General features: G+C 40.9%; 1 protein-coding gene across 2 annotated transcripts in view; it reads left to right on the plus strand.

The window, feature by feature from the left end:
- The window catches only part of tanc2a (tetratricopeptide repeat, ankyrin repeat and coiled-coil containing 2a), an 826,495-nt gene that overhangs the window by 189,049 nt on the left and 613,852 nt on the right, over positions 1–23,594 (plus strand). For both annotated transcript variants that reach the window (XM_067969114.1, XM_067969115.1), the window contains exon 3: positions 14,846–14,945. In XM_067969114.1, coding sequence (XP_067825215.1) covers positions 14,879–14,945 — 67 coding nt within the window. In that variant the 5' untranslated portion in view covers positions 14,846–14,878. The remainder of the gene's footprint in view (positions 1–14,845; positions 14,946–23,594) is intronic.

Raw genomic sequence — 23,594 nt, forward strand, 5'->3', positions numbered from 1 at the left:
TCATCAGAGTTCATGGTTGTGTTAGAGCCTTAATGCACATTCCCTGACAGCTGTTACTTCATATAATTTATGCAATCCATTCCATTTTCCTTGTATGTTTTATCATAATGGTTGGCACCTTCTGCCACAATGCTGAATCTTGCGAGTACTTCTCTTTCGTGTCATTGCTGAGAGAAGAGAGAGACTGCAGTGAGCCTTGTGGATTTAGGTCACTAAGAAGGTGATCCATTAAAATTTAGGAGTGAGACTATTGTGTGCCAGATGGTCATGTTGAATTTTGCTTATTTTTGTATATGTGAAAGCCATGATCTGAATTGTGTATTGTACAAGATTGATATGATCAGTTTTTGACTTGCTATCAAGATAGTAAATTTCTGTTGGATTAAGTATCTTTTTTTGTATAAACACAGTTTAACATTTTTTTCTTCTTAAAAAGTCTAATCAGATCAGGACAGGCAACAAACTTCGCAACTGTATCAAGATGCCACTCTGTAACTGACCATTAAGTGTTTAAGATGTTTGACCTGACATGCCAGATTTCTCCTCCCTTCTATTGTGTGCTATAAAATTAATACACAAGTGCAACTGAAAACTTCAAATGATTAATTCCTCTCCATTTGGTCTGTAAAGTCCTTCAGAGAACCCCTTTTGCTGCTGTGCACCCTCATTCGGCAGGGTTGGACTGATCCTTGTGTATTTTCCCTAGCTCTGAATTTTAGCATTTTATTGCTGGTCTGTGTATTGTGTCTTAAAACTGATACAATTTCTCCATTTGGGATAGCCCTTTTATTTATTTTTTATTGCATTTGTTCAGTTACAGTCCACTCCTTTCATGTTATCCATGGTGCAGTGTGGCAGGTAGTGCACATTTGAATGTCTTGTAGAGACCTCACCTGGTGTCATCTTGATCTAAGGGCTGTATTGTGTGGAATTTTTTTGTGACCTAGTGTAATGAAGTGCTGGGTCATTTGATTTTTAAATTTCAGTCAGTAGATTCTGCCAATATGGTTGGATTTGTAGGTTTGAGTGGAAGATTTGTAAATTTGTGTCTTTGTGTTGTCGACCAGCCTGTGCATTTTATTGGATTTTTAAAATTTTATTCCCTTGAGGCAGTAACTCATGATGAGATACAGTTTTATGGGTACTGGCAGCCCTCTGGTACTTTTTCCAAGTGGCCATTCATTCTTCATTTGTGAATCTGGATAATGATTGTTGATGGGGTATTTGGCCATGGGTGGCATTAGCAATAACAACCCCCTGCATTTAAATATTACCTTTCATGCAGAAAAAGTCCCACAGTGCTTTACATTAGTTGGGGGGTGGGGGGTGGAAGATGGAAAAAAGCAATAAAGGGGTGAATGGCAAGCCAGGGTGTGTCACTTAGCAAAGGTAAGTCAGAGCTCAACCCACTTCTGTATTCATCTGGCTTCTACTTTCTAGCCTTCCTCATGTGCTTTTCCAGCAGAGATCAGCATGTCTTAAGCGTGACCATATGCAATTTGCCTTATTAGGGACTTCATCCAACCCACCGGATCTCCTGAGGGAGGTAAACGGCTTCCAAGAAATAAATATGTGAAATTTATCCCTGACCCCCACCCTGGAGAATCAAACAGCGTGTTAATAACTCTGGCTGATGCTTTTATTCTCTTTCCCCCCCCCCCCACCCCACCCCCCACCCCCCACAACCAATTTCTCTTTCTCTCCCCCTTTTGTCCAGTATGGATTTGTAAAGGGTAAGTCATGTCTAGAAACATGGTAACTCATGTGGTAGAAAAGGGAGTGTCTATGGATGTTATCTGTATGGACTTCCAGAAGGCATTCAGCAAGGTTCCACATAAGAGACTGTTAACAGGAATGAGAGTGCATGGAATTGGAGGCAACCTATTGGCTTGGGTAAGGAATTGGTTAGAAGGTAGGAGACATGAGTAGGTATAATGGGTATGTACTCAAATTGGCAGAATGCGACTAGTGCTGTCCCCCAAGGATCTGTACTGAGGCCACAGCTTTTCACTAGTTTATAAATGACTTGGATGTAGGAATGGAGAGCCTCATATCTAAGTTTGCTGACGACACTAAGTTAGGTGGCACAGTAAATAGTATAGATGAGAGCAGAAAGTTGTAAAGGGACATTGATAGATTTAAGTGAGTGGACAAAACTGGCAGATGGAGTTCAGTGTGGGAAAGCGTGAGGTCATCCACTTTGGACCTAAGAAAGATAGATCAGGGTATTTTCTAAATGTCGCAAAACTATGAACTGTGGAAAAGCAGAGAGATTTAGGGGTCCATGTGCAGAAATTACTAAAAGCTGGTGGACAGGTGTAAAAAATAATGAAAAAGGCTAATGGAATGTTGGTCTTCATCTCAAGAGGGCTGGAATACAAAAAGGTGAAAGTTGTTACAGCTGTACAGAGCTTTGGTTAGATCCCATCTGGAGAAGTGCATTCAGTTCTGGGCACTGCACCTCAAGAAGGATATATTGACCTTGGAGGGGGCGCAGCGCAGATTCACCAGAATGGTATCAGGGCTAAAAGTGTTAAATTATGAATCTAGAAGATTAAGGGGTGATCTAATTGAAGTGTTTAAGATGATAAAAGGATTTGATAGGGTAGATAGAGGGGAACTATTTCCTCTGGACCTTAATATTAGAGCTAGGCTATTCAGAGGTGATGCCAGGAAGCACTTCTTCACACAAAAGGTAGTGGAATTCTGGAACACTCTTCTCCCAAAAAGCTGTTGAGGCTGGGGATCAATTGAAAATTTGAAAACTGAGATTGATAGATTTTTGTTAGGCAAGGGTATTAAGGGTTACGGAACCAAGATGGGTAAATGGAGTTAAGGTCCAGATCAGCCATGATCTAATTGATCAAGCTCAAGGGGCTGACTGGCCTACTCCTGTTCCTATGTTCCACTGGTTACTCTGAAGAATTAGGATAATTAAACAAAATTAAAACAATATTCTTCCAATCTAAACTCTGAAAGACATTAACTGTAACAGGTCTGGGACAAGAAGGGGAAGGTTTTGTGGACCAGGATAGCCACCTTTCTTTGGATTTGGTGGTGAGAACTTGGCCAACCCAAATCTTTTAGATTTCTTTTTGTGCTGAATAATGAGGTAAGTCCCTTGTTAGGAGGGCTGTGTCCTTTTTACTTTTTGAAGAAAGGCAATTATCCCTTTCCTCTAGCTGGAATAGTTGATGTCTTTATTTTAAATGATTTAAGATTGTTATTAATTATTAATGAGTGCATGATGGGCATTCTGTAGGGCTGGGGGAATGGCCCTTCTATGCTTGTTTTCTAGAGTCTGCTGTCTTTTAGACATGATGTGGAGATGCCGGTGATGGACTGGGGTGGACAAATGTAAGGAATCTTACAACACCAGGTTATAGTCCAACAAATTTATTTTAAAATCACAAGCTTTCGGAGATTATCCCCTTCGTCAGGTGAATGAGTGAAAAGGTTCTCAAATCGCATATCTTATACTAGGCTGGGACAGCATCACACCAATCAAAAGGTGTCGTTGTTATTCAAACAGGCCAGTCACGGAGAACAGCACGTCCCAGTACACTGGATATACATTGTGTCAATTACACAGACAGACAGAAAGAAACCCAAATGGCAGAGAGAGGGAATATTAAAAACATAATTTTTTTCCCCCTTTTTGCTGGTGGGGTTATGTGCAGCGTGACATGAACCCAAGATCCCGGTTGAGGCCGTCCTCATGGGTGCGGAACTTGGCTATCAACTTCTGCTCAACGATTTTGCGTTTTAGACAGTTTGGGATTTATTTGGGTTTGTATGACCTTGGTTGTGATTTTCAAGCTGTTGTCATGTATGCCTCTTTGGTTTGCTGATTTCCAGCATGTCTTATGCATGACCATATGCAATTTGCCTTATTAGGGACTTCATCCAACCCACCGGATCTCCTGAGGGAGGTAAACGGCTTCCAAGAAATAAATATGTGAAATTTATCCCTGACCCCCACCCTGGAGAATCAAACAGCATGTTAAATAGAGTTGTACAGCTCACACATAACAGTTCTGTCTAGTTGTATTCCACAAATCTAAGCATCATGACTTGTTTCTAGAGTATTTGATCATGTCTCTATCCTTATCCTTAAAATCTTCAGTGCAGTTCTTAAACAGATATATGAAGTGTATGTTCCACTTATGTTTTACAAGTGAATGTGCCTGTTTTGGGGAAAGAATGTATGTATTGGGTTCGCACAAAGGCTGCGGACAGTTTGCAACGCTTGTATGGCGCTATCAGAGGGTCACACTGGATTTACGACTATGACGCTACCATGATTTTTGTGAGGGAAAAGTACAGGTTATATTCTTTTGTGATAAATTTCACATCATGTTGGAGTTAGTCAGAATTTTGATTGTGGAGTTGTGAAAATATTTCAGTTTGGCTAAAGTACATTAAATGCTCTGTAAATAAGGTTTTTATTTGTGAATTTACTTTTGGAAAGTGGACTTTCTTTGCATTTTTGTTCTTCATCTGAAACCTGCATTAGATTTCTGAACTCAATCAAAAAATATTTAACGTGAATACAAGAAGAATAAGAGATGGTTGACGGTACATTACCAGGCACAAGTTCCGTTATGCAGCTCTGATGACCTTGGAAAGCACAATTGTGAAGCTTTAGTTTCTGAGTGTTGGTCTAACCTAGAGCTACTTATCATCTTGTATTTTTTTTTACTTTTCTTTGCATGAGGGGCTGAACTTGGTCCGTAAATGAAAAAACACTAAAGAGGATCTAGGACCTGAAGATTCTAATTGGTACTATAATATATATTTTGCAAATAACTTGGAAATAAACAATGCTTTATATTTGTTATTTATTTGGATAATAATTAGGGGAGGTTATACTGTTAGCAGTCCGTAGAATGGTTTATTTCACAATTGTGAAAAATCCACAAGTATGAGTGAGAAAGGGGGTCCCCCTCCTAAATGAAATAAACAGAGTAATGCACCATAGCTCTAATTTATTCATGATGCTGTGTGTTTGAAGAAAGACAGCAGAGAACTGGTTGAAAATGCAAGAAAGGCCTGGGAGGTGTAACCAAATTTGGACCAATCTTGTAGTCATGCAGTTGGGTTAATATCAATTGCAGTGCATAATGGGCTGAAAATGATATTCTGTGTTGAAATTTATATTTTCAATGTGAATCACTGGCATTCATAATCTATACATAATATATTTAAAAATCTTGCACCTGTGAGCAATTTTTATCAACTTTTTTTCAATTATAAATTTCTAAGTCCACATTTACAATGGAAACTCTCTGTGGAAACTTGTCATGCTGTAATTGCCACAGTGCTTCCTTTTTGCATCTCTCAGCTCCTCAACATATAGTGCAGAGAAACTCCCATCTTCTAAGTAACTCTGCTTTGCTTCTTGAATTGCTGCGTGGTTTGCTATTTAATTAAATAATATAAAATCCAAGTATTATATAAAATTAAAGACTGAATATATGACTTTAAAGTGTTGACTGAGTTGTGTGTGCATGCCCGGCTCCAGTTACCCTCTGCCTTCTAACTGCTTCAGCTGAAGACTGCACTAGGTCTTGACTCCATGCGTGCAATGTCATGGGAGATTGACAAGTGGGAAGTGAGAAATATGAAATTCACAACCTTTTATATTTTGGAAGATGTTCCATTAAAATGAATCCTGTGATTAATTTAAAAGCTGAAAAGGCAAGCCAGTTCTCAAAGGGGTTAAAGTATGCACAACTCAGCATTTTCTAGAAGAACTTCAACCATAAGAACTGGATCAATGATGCAATAAACCTTTCAAGAGCTGAAGGTTTTTCTTAGCTTGCAAATTGTGAACACCCCCCATCAAATAAAGGGTTAGTATAAAATTCTGTTGAAGATTGGAGCTTAAAGGGAACTATATGATGAATTTGATGCCTGTAACAGCTGAATATTTACTTAATTCTTGTGGCTGGGAGTTGACTCACCAATTGTAACTAGTTTGTTTCTGAAGATACATATGAGAGGGATATCTGCAAAAGCACAGAGCTGGGTGAGAGTTGGGTGACTTGCTAAACAGAGTGACGCTGGGAATGTGGTGAGAGTGGGAATTAGGTGCAGAGGGGAAGGAGGTGCTAAATCATTTAAATCAAGAGGCAACAATAAATAAGTAAATCTATCAGTAAATAAGCAGTAATTAATTAGATCTAAAGGGATAACATTAAAATGAACTAAATAGAGGATACCAACATTAAAGGGACCCAAATTGCATTAAATAAAAATTTGGTATACATAAATAATAAATAGGAGTTAAGGGGACACTAAAATAAAGTTAATAAACAAAAAAAAAGACTAATTAGTTACAAAGTAATCTGAAATCAAGATAAATCAAGTAATTGTGTTATATCTAGAATTAAATTGCTACATATAAACAAAGACTAGAAATGGCAGTGTAGGCTATGTGTCAGGACTGTGATATGTGGGAGTTTGTGGACAGTGGACTATCCCGGATTGCCACATCTGCAGGAAATGCCTCTGATTTTAGACACTCCAGCTTGGAGTCCTTGAACTGGAGTGTGAGTTAGAGACCCTCGAACACATAAGGGAGGGGGAGGAATTTTTGAATAGTTTTCTCCAGAGTACAGTTACACCTCAGAGCAAAGCATAGGTACAGGAAGGAATGAGACTACAGGTTACCAAGGCAAGGGGAACCAAGGGGAGGTAGAGAAGGAGGTCCCACAGACACCGGTACAATGTACTTGCAATCTGTGAGGATAAGGCTATAGGCTGCGGGGCGCTCAGCCAGAATGCTAACCATGGCACCGTGGAGCAGGAGGCTGTCCACCGGGAGAGGGAGGAGCCGAATAGAAAGGTTGTAATCATAGGGGATTTGATAATTAGGGGAATAGATAGTGTCCTCTGATGTGGCGATCGAGAGTCCAGAATGCCGTGTGGCCTGCCTGGTGCAAAGGTAAAGGATATCTCTGAGCAACTGGAGAGGAACTTGGAAAGGGAGAGGGAAGATCCAGTTGTCGTGGTCCATGTTGGGATCAATGACACAGGGAAGAAAAGGGAGGAGGTTCTGCTAAGGGACTATCAGAAGTTAGGAACTAAATTTTAAAAAAGCAGGACATCATGGGTGATAATCTCGGGATTACTATCTGAGCCACATGCTAATTGGTTAAGGGATTGACAGATCAAGAAGGTGAATGCGTGGCTGGAAGACTGGTATGGGAAGGAGGGGTTCCATTTCATGGTACACTAGCACCGGTACTAGGACAGGAAGGTGCTGTACCGCTGGGACAGGGTCCACCCCAACCGGAATGGGACCAGTGTCCTAGCGTAAAGGACAAATGGGGCTTTGGATAGGACTTTAAACTAGTAATACAAGTACAAAATGACTGTTAAAAATAAAGTGAGGGGAACAATTATTAACAACAAATTAAATTGCCTATACAACAATATGTACAACACCTGAAACAAAACGGGGGAACTGGAGGCAATAATTCAAAGCAACCACAGCCTTCAAAAGGGAACTGGATAAGTACTTGAAAGGGAAAAAAAATTGCAGGGCTACGGGGATAGGGCGGGGGAGTGAGATTAGCTGGATTGCTGTTGCATAGAGCTGGCACGGACTTGATGGGCCGAATGGCCTTCTTCCGCGCTGTAACCATTCTATGATTCTATGTAGTAGGGATAACTGAAACATGGCTACATAAAGAACAGTCGAAAAAGAGGATAGCATGCCGGAAATCCCAAGAAAACTTATATTGAATCGGGGACAGGGACTCGATAAAATTAACATAAGTAAAGCAACAGTAATGAAGAAAATAATAGCACTAAAGAGTGACAAATCTCCAGGACCAGATGGTTTCCATCCCACGGTTTTAAAGGAAGTAGGTGAGCACATTGCGGATGCCCTAACTATAATCTTTCAAAGTTCTCTAGATTGAGGAACTGTCCCTCTAGATTGGAAAATTGCACATATCACTCCGCTTTTTAAGAAAGGAGAGAGAGGAAAACCAGGGAATTATAGACCAGTTAGCCTAACATCTGTTGTGGGGAAAATGCTGGAGTCTATAATTAAGGATAGGGTGACTGAACACCTCGAGAATTTTAAGTTAATCAGAGAGAGCCAGCATGGATTTGTGAAAGGTAGGTCGTGCCTGACAAACCTGATTGAATTTTTTGAAGAGGTGACTGAACTATTGGACAGGGGAATGTCAATGGATGTTATTTATATGGACTTCCAGTAGGCATTTGATAAGGTCCCACATAAGAGACTGTTAGCTAAGATAGAAGCCCATGGAATCGAGGGAAAAGTATGGACTTGGTTAGGAAGTTGGCTGAGCGAAAGGCGACAGAGAGTAGGGATAATGGGAAGGTACTCACATTGGCAGGATGTGACTAGTGGAGTCCCGCAGGGATCTGTCTTGGGGCCTCAATTATTCACCATTTATGAAGGCATAGAAAGTCTTAGATATAAGTTTGCCGATGACACAAAGATTGGTGGCATTGTAAGCAGCATAGATGAAAACATAAAATTACAAAGCGATATTGGTAGATTAGGTGAATGGGCAAAACTGTGGCAAATGGAATTCAACGTAGACAAATGTGAGGTCATCCATTTTGGATCAAAAAAGGATAGAACAGGGTACTTTCTAAATGGTAAAAAGTTTAAAAACAGTGGATGTCCAAAGGGACTTTGGGCTTCAGGTACATCGATCATTGAAGTGTCATGAACAGGTGCAGAAAATAATCAAGGCGGCAAATGGAATGTTGGCCTTTATATTTAGAGGACTGGAGTACAAGGTGGCAGAAGTTATGCTGCAGCTATACAAAACCCTGGTTAGACCGCACCTGGAGTACTGTGAGCAGTTCTGGGCATCGCACCTTTGGAAGGACATATTGGCCTTGGAGGGAGTGCAGCGTAGGTTTACTAGAATGATACCCGGACTTCAAGGGTTAAGTTACGAGGAGAGATTACACAAATTGGGGTTGTATTCTCTGGAATTTCGAAGGTTAAGGGGTGATCTGATTGAAGTTTATAAGATATTAAGGGGAACAGATAGGGTGGATAGAGAGAAACTATTCCCGCTGGTTGGGGATTTTAGGAGTAGGGGGCACAGTCTAAAAATTAGAGCCAGACCTTTCAGGAGCGAGATTAGAAAACATTTCTACACACAAAGGGTTGTAGAAGTTTGGAACTCTCTTCTGCAAACGGCAATTGATGCTAGCTCAATTGCTAAATTTAAATCTGAGATAGATAGCTTTTTGGCAACCAAAGGTATTAAGGGATATGGGCCAAAGGCAGGTATATGGAGTTAGATCACAGATCAGCCATGATCTTATCAAATGGCGGAGCAGGCACGAGGGGCTGAATGGCCTTCTCCTGTTCCTATGTTTCCTATGTTCCTAGGACTGGCAGTTAAATATTGCAGGATATAACATAGTTGGAAAGAATAGGGAAGGAAGAAGGGGGGGGGGTGGAGTAGCTGTACTAATTAGAGACAACCTAATGGCAGTAGAAAAAGGGACATAAGTAATATGCTAGAAACAGAATCCATGTGGATTGAGACAAACGATAAGAAGGGATCAGTCATGTTAATAGGTTTATTCTACAGACCACCTAATAGTGGAAGGGAGGTGGAAGAAGAAATATGTAGGCAAATCTATGAAATGAGTAAAAAAAATGTGGAACAATAATTATGGGAGATTTCAACTGCCCCCAAATAAACTGGCAAGCAGAGGTGGGGAAAGCGGAATGGAGTTTTTAGAAGCCCAACAAGAGAGGAATCACTGCTGCATCTAGCAATGGGAAATGAACAGGAGCAGATAAGAGAAGTAAGCGTAGAGGAACATCTAGGCAGTAACGATCATAACATAATAAGGTTTAAAATAATGATTGAGAAAGACATAATAAAACAAAGACCAAAATAATAGAATGTGAAAAAGCTTTTTTTTTATTCGTTCATGGGATGTGGGCGTCGCTGGCGAGGCCAGCATTTATTGCCCATCCCTAATTGCCCTTGAGAAGGTGGTGGTGAGCCGCCTTCTTGAACCGCTGCAGTCCTTGTGGTGACGGTTCTCCCGGAGTGCTGTTAGGAAGAGAGTTCCAGGATTTTGACCCAGCGATGATGAGGGAACGGCGATATATTTCCAAGTCAGGATGGTGTGTGACTTGGAGGGGAACATGCAGGTGGTGTTGTTCCCATATGCCTGCTGCTCTTGTCCTTCTAGGTGGTAGAGGTCGCGGGTTTGGGAGGTGCTGTCGAAGAAGGTGCTGCAGTGCATCCTGTGGATGGTACACACAGCAGCCACCGTACGCCGGTGGTGAAGGGAGTGAATGTTTAGGGAGGTGGATGGGGTGCCAATGAAGCGGGCTGTTTTGTCTTGGATGGTGTCGAGCTTCTTGAGTGTTGTTGGAGCTGCACTCGTCCAAGCAAGTGGAGAGTATTCCATTATACTCCTGACTTGTGCCTTGTAGATGGTGGAAAGACTTTGGGGAGTCAGGAGGTGAGTCACTCGCCACAGAATACCCAGCCTCTGACCTGCTCTCGTAGCCACAGTATTTATATGGCTGGTCCAGTTAAGTTTCTGGTCAATGATGACCCCCAGGATGTTGATGGTGGGGGATTCGGCGTTGGTAATGCCGTTGAATGTCAAGGGGAGGTGGTTGGACTCTCTCTTGGAGATGGTCATTGCCTGGCACTTGTCTGGCTCGAATGTTACTTGCCACTTATGAGCCCAAGCCTGGATGTTGTCCAGGTCTTGTTGCATGCGGGCTCGGACTGCTTCATTATTTGAGGGGTTGTGAATGGAACTGAACACTGTGCATTTCTGACCTTATGATGGAGGGAAGGTCATTGTTGAAGCAGCTGTAGATGGTTGGGTCGAGGACACTGCCCTGAGTGGAAAAGCTAATTTTGAGGGGAAGAGAATGGAACTAGGGAAGGCAAACTGGAAAAAAAAATTCACAGAATAGCAGTGGGAAATATTTAAAACAGTGTTCAGTAGAGTTCAAGAGAAATATATTCCTCTTTTTAAAAAAAAAGAACAAACTGGCCAATAATGAAACACCATGCTTGAATAAAGAGATGAGGGTAAAATTGAAACTAAAGAAAAAATGAAGAGAATAGGAAAGATGAACTATGAACTTAAACAGTTAAGGAACATAAAAATAGTGAAGTATTATACAGACACATCAATAACAAAAGAAAAATCAGAATAGGGATAGGGCCACGAAGGTTGCTTAAGGAAACTCACAGGTAATGATAGCAAAATGGCAGAAATATTGAATAGTTACTTTGACTCAGTAGTTACTAGGCAGACTAACAAGGTGGGCATGACATTAGAAGAAGAGATTAAAAAAGATGTGAAGACATTTAAGTTAGAAAAGGGGGGGGGGGGAGTAATTGATAAACTAATCAAACTTAGAGAAGATAAAACCCCTGGTCTGGATGGATTGCATTCACGCATATTAAAAGAAGTTAGGGAAGAGATAGCAGAGGCACCATTACTTATATATAAAAATTCATTAGAAATGGGAATAGTGCCAGAAGACTGACGGACAGCTAATGTTATTCTTATATTTAAAAAGGGAGACAGGACAAGTCCAGGGAACTATAGACCAATTAGCTTAACGTTGGTGGTAGGAAAGATAATAGAATCTTTACTCAAAGATTTAATAGAAAAACATCTAGAAAACGAAAATATAATAGACTACTCAGCACAGATTTCAGAAGGGAAAGTCATGCTTGACCAGTCTTATTGTATTCTTTGAAGAAGTAACAGGAAGAGTCGACCAGGGTAATGCAATTGATGTAATATATTTGGATTTTCGAAAGGCCTTCGATAACGTTATCGCATTATAGACTCATGACTAAGGTCAGAGCGTGTGGAGTCGGGACAGGTAGCAGAATGGATAGCAAGCTGGCTACAGAACAGAAAAGAGGGAGCGAGTAGGGGTTACGGGTAGCTACTCAGACTGGCAAAAGGTGGGAAGTGGTGTTCCACAGGGATTGGTGCTGGGACCAAACGATTTGGACTCTGGAATCGGAAGTACAACTTCAAAATTTGTGGATGACACCAAATTGAGGGTGGTTGTTAATACAAAGAAAGAATGCATCAAACTGCAAGAGGTCATTAATAAACTTGCAGAATGGGCGTGTAATTGGCAAATGAATTTCAATATAGATAAAGTGAGGCGGTGCATTATGGTAGGAAGAATAAGGAGGCCACATATTGTTTGGATAATTAGAGTCTAAATGAGGTAGAGGAGCAACAGGATCTCAGGGTACAGATACACAAATCACTAAAAGTGGCGACATAGGTTAATAAGGCCATAATAAAAACAAACCAAGCACCGGGGTTCATTTCTAGAGGGATAGAATTGAAAAGCAGAGAAGTTATGTTAAACATGTATGGAACTTTGGTTAGACTGCGCTTCGAGTACTGTGAACAGTTCTGATGTGGAGATGCCGGTGATGGACTGGGGTTGACAATTGTAAACAATTTTACAACACCAAGTTATAGTCCAACGATTTTATTTGAAATCTACAAGCTTTCGGAGGCTTCCTCCTTCCTCTGGTAAATGTCAGGAATTCCTCGAAGCCTACGCATTTATAAATCAGAGAACAATACGTGGTGATTACAGACTGCCCCTGCAACTGCCCGTTGCCAAGGCAATCACCGTGTTCAGACAGAGAGGTGTCACCTACAGAACCCCCGAATATACATTCACCAAAAAATAAACAGTTCTGGTCTCCACATTATAAAAAGGATATGGAGGCATTGGAGAAGGTGCAAAAAGATTCACGAGGATGATACCAGAACTGAGAGGATATACTTATCAGGACAGGCTAAACAGGCTGGGGCTCTTTTATCCAGAATAGAGAAGGCTGAGGGTTGACCTGGTAGTGGTCTTCAAGACAATGAAAGGTTTTGATAGGGTAGACATAGAGAAAATGTTTCCACTTGTTGGGGAATCCAAAACTAGAGGTCATAAATATAAGAAAATCACTAATATATCCAATAGGGAATTCAGGAGAAACTTCCTTATCCAAAGAGTGGTAAGTATGTGGAACGCGCTACCACAATGAGTAGACCAATTGGGCTGAATAGCCTTTTTCTGTGCTGTAGACTCGATGCAAATCCTCGTGTACTATTCTGTGCTTTATTTGTTGGAGAATGATTGAAAGAAATTGCTATGTATAGCTTAAAACCATTATAGCTTTTCTCAGTGTATTTTTTAAAAATTTGATTTTTAAAGATATTCATTTTCTGTTCTGTCCCTCCCATGTCTTTTACTGTTGTCTTCCTGTGTCCTTGCCTGTTGCTCGAGAAGGATGGAATGGGTCACTGTTGCAGTTTGTTGTGTGGGATATGTTTGGTAGTTTCCCGTGCAAGAGGATTCAGCCTCCTTGCGAGGCACTATCCTAGCAACCTACTAAAAGTGGTGCATTTCACCATTGGAATTGTCAAACTTATTGTGGGTCCATAGATCAAAAATTCCATGGATCTGAGCTTCTCAGCCCAAGTATTAACAGGTCACCTGAGCCGCATTTATGATTTGGGGCGTCCCTCAAAGTGTGGGGGATTCTTACAGAAAAAGGTGGGTGCCGATAATGCAGCTCTTTGGTACCATTCATGGGGGCACTTGGAAAATGTCTCGATTTCCCATAGGGCGGGAATGATATTTCATGAAATTATATTAATCTACAGAAAGAATCTAGAATAATTAAATGAAGTTTAATATTTTTCTTATTTTGTTTAATGTAAGCAACCTTATCTAAATGTCATACAAGAAAACTTTTGAATTATCATAAAGAAAATTTAAAAGTATGTGCTGTTTTGACAATGTTGGGACCTCAATGAATGTGTGGTTCCTTCAATGGTGCATTTTTCCATAGAATTTCCTCCCAAACTTGCCCTTTGCTCAGTTTCAATGAGGGATGCTGCTATTACAGGACCAGAAACTGGTATTAATAACAGCTGACAGATAACAAAGTGACACTGAATACATAGTCCCTGTCACTACATACTCCATGAAGATATATATAACTCTTTGCTACATTCTAACTTTTAGTCAGATATTTGACACTACTGTGCCCTGTGCAATTGACTCTTGTTGCAGCTACTTGGGTTTTAACTGAGATTCAAATTGTCAGTCACTGTATTATGCCGCAAGTTGGTCTGGAAGTAGTGATATTTTCATATTAATGAATCCAGTCTCTGTGTATTTATTTATTTTGAAGTTGTTAAGGCTGCAGTTTTAATGGATGCATTCATTGCTTACTACCATTCTACTTTCATTCATGGTATGGATTTCTGTTTGTTACACTGTTCTACAAAATCAAAGCAAAATTTAGTGATCAGACTGGCAGTGATACAAAACAGGAATTCTCTCACTTAATTGCATAGTTTATATTAACTGTAAATAGTTCTAATGTATCACTGCATTTGTTTTGATTTGTTAACTACAAAAAGGCAGCACTATTCTGAGAGAGGGAAGAGGGGGGGGATACCAGGATGACATCCACGTATTAGTGCTGCGATTTTCAGTAACAGAAGGGACTGGCAGGAATGCCTGCTGTAATGTAGTTATCTACTGTATGATACTTTCCTCAAAAGTAGAAAAGCATTAAATCATTTTTCATAACAAAATTTGCCTATATTTACCTAACTATAAAACACAATTAAGTCTTATAAACTGAGATTTAATTTTTGTTCCTTGGGCATTTGTGGAAGAATCACTTGCTTCCATGGGCTCGTCCTGTTAGATGCGACCTGCCTTTGGGCACTAATCTCTAATTGCCTTAGTGTTATGTATGTTGCCATTGACAAAGTTCATGTTTTTTTTTGATAGAATTTGGAGTAAACGAGCCCTGTGGGTGAAGATATGTTCCGTAACAGCCTAAAGATGCTCCTCAGTGGTGGGAAGTCTAATCGCAAGAATAGATCAAGTGGTAGGTAGTGTGCTTCCTCTGTTAGTGCACAAGCATAAGGTTCCATATGTACGTTTGACTGATGGTGATTACGTCCACATGCTCTTAAATGGAAGGTACTTTAATCAGTGGGATATTAACAGGTATAATGTGCATTAAAAAAAATGCAATAGCTAAATCACTGGGTAATAGTGTGTGTATGTATCTGTACAGTGACATTTGGTGTACGAGCATGTTAACCAAATTAGCTTCCCTGTATAATAACCAAAATGCAATTGATTGGATAAAAGTGGCTGCATGTAGGTATTTATCAAATCAGAATGTCAGGAGTTGATTCCTATATAGTCAGTTTCATGTGTTAAAGAGATGTGTGTGTCAACATTTAACTGAACAATGACCCAACACATTGGGCCAGAATTTGCTGGCAAAATAACGGTGAGTTTAACGTGTAAATCATCGAGCAATTTGTAGCGAGGAAGAGATACCCTCTAAGCTGCGAATCACCACAAATTGCTGGACAATTTGCACGGCTCCACCATTAGCCTCGTGAAAATGGCAACTCGCCGTCAAGTAATGGCTGCATTTGCACATTAATTAAACTCACCGCAGAAAATTCGGGCTGGTACTTAACAGTGTAAGTTCCATATTGATGAGATTTGTTTTCCTGCAATGCCACTCAACCTCTCTGGCCCGGAAAGGAAACATTTTAAACTCTGGAGTCTAATTCCTGCAGATAGTAAATTGTTGTTATACACTTTTTAAAAATTATTATTATTTTTTTCTTTCTTTTCCTTTCTGTCTCTTTTTTTCTCAATCCAATCTTTCTCTCTTTACTTCTCTTTCTGTACCTGATTTGACTCTGATTCACTCTATTTCCTTATCCGTCATTCCTCTATTTCTTTCTCAATCCTTAAATCTCATTGCTTAAGGAGATAGATTGTTGGTCCCATTGTTCACCAAGGTCCGAGATGCCCCATTTCCCTCACTGTACTGTTATCAGCTTGCACTTACAGCAGTTTGCAGCGGAGAGAATTTTTGAGCTGAAGGGTGGAGGAGAAAGTCTAACTGGGCACGTTCCAACAAATTCTGGGCCATTAGATAAGAATTTTTTAGGAGCAGGAAAAGGCCACTGGGCTCAACAGGCCTTATAACTCCTTTATTATAGTACTTGGGCAGTGTGAACTTTTAGTATTATTCAGTCAACATGCATGATTTTTGAAATTTAGTTTTTTCACTTAACATTGCATATTATTGCACAGGAGGGGAGGAAAAAGAATGGGAGAGCAATAGTGATAGGGGATTCCATCGTAAGGGGAACAGATAGGCATTTATGCGGTCGCAGACGTGACTCCAGGATGCTATATTGCTTCCCTGGTGCTAGGGTCAAGGATGTCACAGAGCGGCTGCAGGACATTCTGAAGGGGGAGGGTGAACAGCCAGAGGTCGTGGTCCATATCGGTACCGACAACATCGGTTTAAAAACAAAAGGGATGAGGTCCTGCAAGCAGAATATAGGGAGTTAGGAAAGAAATTAAAAAGCAGGACCTCTAAGGTAGTAATCTCAGGATTACTCCCAGTGCCATGTGCTAGCGAGAGCAGAAATAGGAGAATCGACCAGATGAATGGGTGGCTTGAGAGATGGTGTAGGAGGGAGGGGTTTAAATTCCTGAGGCATTGGGAGCAATTCTGGGAAAGGCGGGACCTGTACAAGCTGGATGGGTTGCACCCAAGCAGAACCTGGACCAATATCCTCGCGGGGGCATTTGCTGGTGCTGTTGGGAAGGGTTTAAACTAAAATGGCAGGAGGATGGGACCCAAAGGGCGGTTACAGATAGGACAAATTCAGATCAGGAAACAGGAAGTAGAAAAGCAGTTAGTGATATAGTTAGCGACTCAGAGAGGCAGAAGAAGCAAAGGTTAAATAGTGTTCAGCACAGGAATTTGACGGGGTTAAAGGGTATATACTTCAATGCAAGGAGTATTACAAACAAAGCAGATGAGCTAAGGGCACAGATAGATACATGGTAGCATGATGTCATTGCTATAATGGAAACCTGGCTTAAAGAGGGGATAATTGGCAGCTCAATATCCCTGGATGTAGTGTTTTCAGCAAGATAGAGTGGGTGATAAAAAAGGAGGAGGGGGTGGTTAACATTATTGGTTAAAGAATCAATTACAGTTGTGAGAAGGGATGATATTCTAAATGGATCATCAATCGAGGCCATATGGGTTGAGCTAAGAAATAAAAAAGGGGCAGTCACACTACTAGCAATGTACTATAGACCTCCAAATAGCGAAAGGGAGATAGAAGAACAAATATGTAGGCAAATTTCTGAGTGCAAAAATACGAGGGCAATAATAGTAGGGGACTTCAACTACCCTAACATCAACTGGGATTCAAACAGTGTGAGGGGCACAGAGGGCGCAAAATTCTTGATCAGTGTCCAGGAGAACTTTTTTAGCCAGTACGTGACATGCCCAACAAGAGGGGATGCAATTCTAGATTTAGTCCTGGGAAATGAAGATGGGCAAGTGGGTGAAGTGACAGTGGGTGACCATATTTGGGATAGTGACCACAATTCAGTTAGTTTTAGCATTATTATGGAAAAGGACAGAGCTAAATCAGGAGTAAACGTTTTAAATTGGGGGAAGGCAAATTTTACAGAACTAAGAGGTGATTTGGCAGAAGTGGACAGGACACAACTACTTGAGGAGAAATCAGTGGCAAGCCAGTGGGAGGCACTAAAAAGTGAAATTCTACAGATATAATGCAGACACGTCCCCTCAAAGAAAAAGGGTGGCACTGCCAAATTTAGAGCCCCCTGGTTGTCGAAGTATACGGGACAAGATAAAGCAGAAAAAGAAAGCTTATGACTGTCACAGAAAACTAAATACTGCAGAAAACCTAGAGGAGTATAGAAAGTACAGGGATGATGTAAAAAAGGAAATAAGGAAAGCAAAGAGAGGGCATGAAAAAATATTAGCTAGTAAGATGAAAGAAAACCCAAAGATGTTTTATCAGTACATTAAGAACAAGAGGATAGCTAAGGAAAAGGTGGGACCTATCAGGGATGATAAGGGTAACTTGTGTGTAGAAGCAGAAGATGTGGGAAGGGTTTTAAATGAATATTTTCTCTCTGTATTCACAAAGGAAAGGGATGATCCAGACGTAGTAGTTAAAGAGGAGAGGTGTGAAATATTGGATCAGGTAAACCTATCGAGAGAGGAAGTACTAGAGGGACTGGAATCCTTGATAGTTGATAAGTCACCAGGGCCGGATGGATTGTTTCCTAGGATGTTGAAGGAAGCCAGGGAGGAAATAACGTATGCTCTGAGGATCATTTTCCAATCCTCTCTAGATACAGGGGAGGTACCGGAGGACTGGAAGACTGCAAACGTAGTACCATTGTTTAAAAAGGATACGAGGGAAAGGCTGAACAAGTATAGGCTGGCCAGTCTTGCCTTGGTGGTGGGCAAACTATTAGAATCAATACTGAGAGATAGGATAAACTGTCACTTGGAAAGGCATGGTTTAATCAGGGATCGTCAGCACGGATTTGTTCAGGGAAGATCATGCCTTACAAATATGTTAAATTCTTTGAGGAAATGACAAGGAGGATTGATGTGGGTAGTGCAGTGGATGTTGTCTCCGTGGATTTTAGTAAGGCATTTGACAAGGTCCCACATGGCAGACTGGTCAGAAAGGTAAAAACCCATGGGATACAAGGAAATGTGGCGAGTTGGATCCAAAATTGGCTCAGTAACAGGAAACAAAGGGTAAAAGTCGATGGATGTCTTTGCGAATGGAAATCCATTTCCAGTGGTGTGCCACAGGGCTCAGTGTTGGGTCCCTTGCTGTTTGTGGTATATATTAATGATTTGGACTTGAATGTAGGGGCACGATTGGCAAATTTGCAGACGACACAAAAATTGGCCATATAGTTGATAGTGAAGAGGATAGCTGTAGACTCCAAGAAGATATCGATGGGTTGGTGGAGTGGGCAGAAAAGTGGCAAATGGAGTTCAACCCGGAGAAGTGTGAGGTAATGCACTTAGGGAAGGCAAACAGTAAAAGGGAATACGCAGTAAACGGGAATATATTGAAGGGGTGGAGGAAGTGAGAGACCTTGGAGTGCATGTGCACAGGTCCCTGAAGGTGGTAGTACAGGTAGATAAGGTTGTGAAGAAGGCATACGGAATGCTCTCCGTTATTAGCCGAGGTATAGAATACAAAAGCAGGGATGTAATGATGGAACTGTGTGAAACGATGGTAAGGCCACAGCTGGAGTATTGTGCGCAGTTCTGGTCACCACATTACAGGAAGTACGTAATTGCTCTGGAGAGAGTGCAGAGAAGATTTATAAGAATGTTGCCAGGGCTTGAAAATTGCAGCTACGAGGAGAGATTGGATAGGCTGGGGTTGTTTTCCTTGGAGCAGAGGAGGCTGAGGGGAGACTTGATTGCGAGACTTTGTGTACAAAATTATGAGGGGCCCAGATGGAGTCGACGGGAAGCACCTGTTATCCCCCCCGGGGAGAGTTCAAGAACTGGAGGACATAGATTTAAGCTGATTGGCGGAAGGATTAGAGGGGACATGAGGAAAAACTTTTTTACCCAGAGGGTGGTGGGTGTATGGAATTCGCTGCTCAAATTGGTGGTAAAGGCAAGGACCCTCAACTCTTTTTTTTAAAAAAAACAGTACCTGGACCTGCACGTAAAGTGCTGTAAGCTGCAGGGCTACCGACCGATTGCTGGAAGGTGGAATTAGAATGGGCACCTGGTTGTTCTTCGAGCCGGCGCGGACACGATGGGCCGAATGGCCCCCTTCTGTGCTGTATCTTTTCTATGGCTCTATTATTGGTGTCCGTTGGCTTTTGAAAGGGATGGGAAATAGATCTGCAGTTATGTAAACACTTAAATATTGTTTGAAGCGTTGCAGTTTTTTCCATCTTCTAATTTTGCTACCTGTTCTTTATTTCTGAAGTGGGATCATGTTGCTGATTAACTTTCTGAGAAGCTTTCAACAGGATTAATCTTTTAAATGCACATTTGAAACGCCATGTTGTATGATCTAAGTTTGTTGGGTCAGGTCTTTGAAAATTCATCAAGAATTTTATCCTCTCTAACTAACTATATCAGTTATGCAGGGGAAAAGGTGACAAATGCTATTGTTCTAAAGAGATGAGCTGTTTGTGTGGTATTTATACACAGCAGCTGCTGGGGTTACAATGATCCTAGGATTTTGAGGGGATTTTTTTTCTGCCAATTTTCCCCTCATTTCCTGAAATGACTTCTTACTGAAATATGATGCCATGGGCACTGGTACCTCACCAGTGACCATAATTTCTTTGTGAGTGTTGGCAAGCTGTTCAGCTCAGTGGGGCATCACAGACAAATCCAATTTTTTTCCTCACCCAATATCCACATACCTTCACTTGCACCAGGGATTGCTGAATAACTATCAGTAGTCCAGTTACATTGAGGCCTATTGTACCCCAGTGATTGTAATGCTTGGCTGACTTTGGCGAACTTAATATAAACTACGGAGTGAACCTGGGGCTTAACTGTTGGTTCAGCTAGTCACTGAATAAGCTCGCTCAGTCATTGGGGAGTTGATTATGAGCTTTTTTCTGTAATATTTTATGGGGAGGGGAGGGGGTTAAAGGAAAGAAGATTCAGACAAGCCAGATTTCTCTAACACAGCTGCAAGCAGTTCAGAATCTGAGTGGATAATTCTATTTGAACTATTTGTAAAATTGGAGAGAACTCTAGTTCAGAGTTAGGCGGAAGCAGAAGTGATCCTGTACTTGGGCTTGGAAGCTGAATTTCCATCTTTGAAGCCCAACAGAGAGAATAAAGCTATGGTCCTATAAAACTGTACACTAGTCTGTGTAAGTACACAATTAATGGTCTTCAAGAATAAAACCAAAACTGTAGCAGTTATTGTATGACATGATTCAAACATGAATTACTTTGTCATCAACCCAGTTATTGGCTTTGTGTTCAGCTGCAGTTTTCTACAGAACACAACCTAAAACTTGGGCCTCAGCTATTTACAATCTATGTTAATGATTTGGATGAAGGGACTGAGTGTAATGTATCCAAGTTTGCTGACGCCACAAAGCTAGGTGGGAAAGTAAGCTGTGAGGAGGACACAGAGTCTGTAAAGGGATATGGACAGGTTAAGTGAGTGGGCAAGAAGGTGGCAGATGGAGTATAATGTGGGGAAATGTGAGGTTATTCACTTTGGTAGGAAGAATAGAAAAACAGAATATTTTTTAAATGGTGAGAAGCTATTAAATGTTGGTGTTCAGAGAGACTTGGGTATCCTCAAAATACAAAAAGTTAGTATGCAGGTACAGCAAGCAGTTAGGAAAGCAAATGGCACGTTGGCCTTTATTGCAAGGGGGTTGGAGTACAAGAGTAAGGAAGTCTTACTACAGTTGTACAGGGCTTTAGTGAGACCTCACCTAGAGTACTGTGTACAGTTTTGGTCTCATCGAAGGAAAGATTTATTTGCCTTAGAGGGGGTGCAGCAAAGGTTCAGTCGATTAATTCCTGGGATGAGAGGGTTGACCGATGAAGAGAGGTTGAGTGGAATGGGCCTATACTGTCTGGAGTTTAGAAGAATGAGAGGTGATCTCATTGAAACATGGAAGATTATGAGGAGGCTTGACAGGGTAGATACTGAGAGATTGTTTCCCCTGGCTGTAACTAGGGAGGGGCAAGTTGCAGGATAAGTGGTCGGCCATTTAAGACTGAGATGAGGAGGAATTTTTTCGCTCAGAGGGTTGTGAATCTTTGGAATTCTCTCCCCGAGAGGGCTGTGGATGCTGAGATATTGAATATATTCAAGACTGAGATGGATAGATTTTTGGACTCTAGGGGAATCAAAGGATATGGGGATCGGGCAGGAAAGTGGAATTGCGGTTGAAGATCAGCCATGATCTTATTGAGTGGCGGAGCAGGCTTGAGGGGCCATATGGCCTATTCCTGTTCCTATTCTTATGTTCTTTAACTGTTGATTTTGAATTGAAACAGACTGAAGTGTTATAAAACCTACTTTATTAACTCAGCCAATTGAAATAGGTCGTGGCTGAATAGATTTAATAAGTGCAATGAATTTCAACTTTCCTACTCCTTCCTCTTGTGTGTGTGTGTGTGTGTGTGTGTGTACGCATGCACGCGTGTGTGTATTTCTTACGAGGCTTCTTGCAAGGGAAAAATGCATTTCATTGGCAAAGGCAAAATGGGTTGAATGACTGTCTTCTGAGATTCTATTTCCACTGTAACTGCTGCTGCACGTATTGAGAGCTGGAAGTGCACAGTGTTAAATGCTGTTTACATTGGTTCGTGCTTCTGATTTAGCAGGAATTCAGGTTGAACAGCTTAGGTGGTTATTTATTTTATAAATTGCATGCTCTAGTCTTAATCAGCCCACTATAAATAAAATAATTCTGAATTGAATTTTTTTGAAATACTAAATGTTTCATTTCACTCTTTCAGCTGGTAGCTTCTTTAGCCAGGGGTTGTTCTTAGAATAAAAGTAATTCCTGAGCACTGCAGATTTATGAAATGAATATGGGTAGTGTGGTGTCAAGTGGATTTGTGTCTGCTATCCTCCTTCCACTGAATTTCTGATAACTATCTCGTGAGGCCGGGACGGGGGATGGGTGTGGGTGTGCCAGGGGTGGGGGGTGCTGGAGGGGGGTGGTGGGGGAAAGCGAAAGAGACATAGGCGAGAATCCAAGTGGTATTTCACAGAAGTGGAGGAAGTCAGCAAGTGAGCCATCCTCAGCTGACTTTCCCAAGGGCCAGAATAAGGAGGGATATATCCCAAATCTTGTCCTTCATTATTATTTTTAAAAAAATACTTCTTGGTAATTGCTCAAAAATGTCTTTACTAAAATAATTCACAGGAACCTTAAACAATTTTGTATTCCATCTTTTTGAACTGCCTCTTTTTTCCAAGCAATTTAATACATTACTTTGAAAGGCCTCATGTTTCTATTTCCCTTTTAAAAGAAAAGTCAAATTCAGATATGCATTAAGTTGCTTGTCCAAAATATCTTCAGTGGAACTGAAACTCCAAGACTCTGCAACTCCATATACACAGGGGAATCAAGCCCAATTTAGATCACCTTGATCTGAATCAGCTGTTCTACTTTTCTACTAGTTTTACTGCATTAACTCCTGCATGGGTAGATTTTTTTCAGTGAGAAGAGTTGCATATGTAATGAAAATGTATCATTTTGAACATAATGACAATAATAGAAACCTTTCTGAGCAATAGCTTGCATAATAATTCGAATTTTCATATAAATGTAAAATGAGTGATTTAAAGAGCAGTTGCATGTGCTTAGTTTTTTTTCTAGTAAGAATTCTTGCTTATTGTGCTTTAAAGACTTTTTCTCATGTTGTGCCCCTAATGGGTGAGCATTCATGGGTGTGTACTTGTTTCATGTTGCTTGCATGTCAAATGAAACCTTGGATTGCAATGCTAGACAGTCCTGCAGCTTACTTCAGGTCACCAATGTGTTTCTAAACATTCAGAGCTTGTCAGCACTATAGAAAAACAGGTTTATGTGGGAGTAGTACATGAGTCAAGCTTGTAGATTGTGCGCTTTGTTGTTTTTTCTTTTAAAAAAAATGAAACTTCTTACAATGACA

The sequence above is a fragment of the Heptranchias perlo genome, chromosome 30, assembly GCF_035084215.1.
Source record: "Heptranchias perlo isolate sHepPer1 chromosome 30, sHepPer1.hap1, whole genome shotgun sequence".
Lineage (NCBI taxonomy): Eukaryota > Metazoa > Chordata > Chondrichthyes > Hexanchiformes > Hexanchidae > Heptranchias > Heptranchias perlo.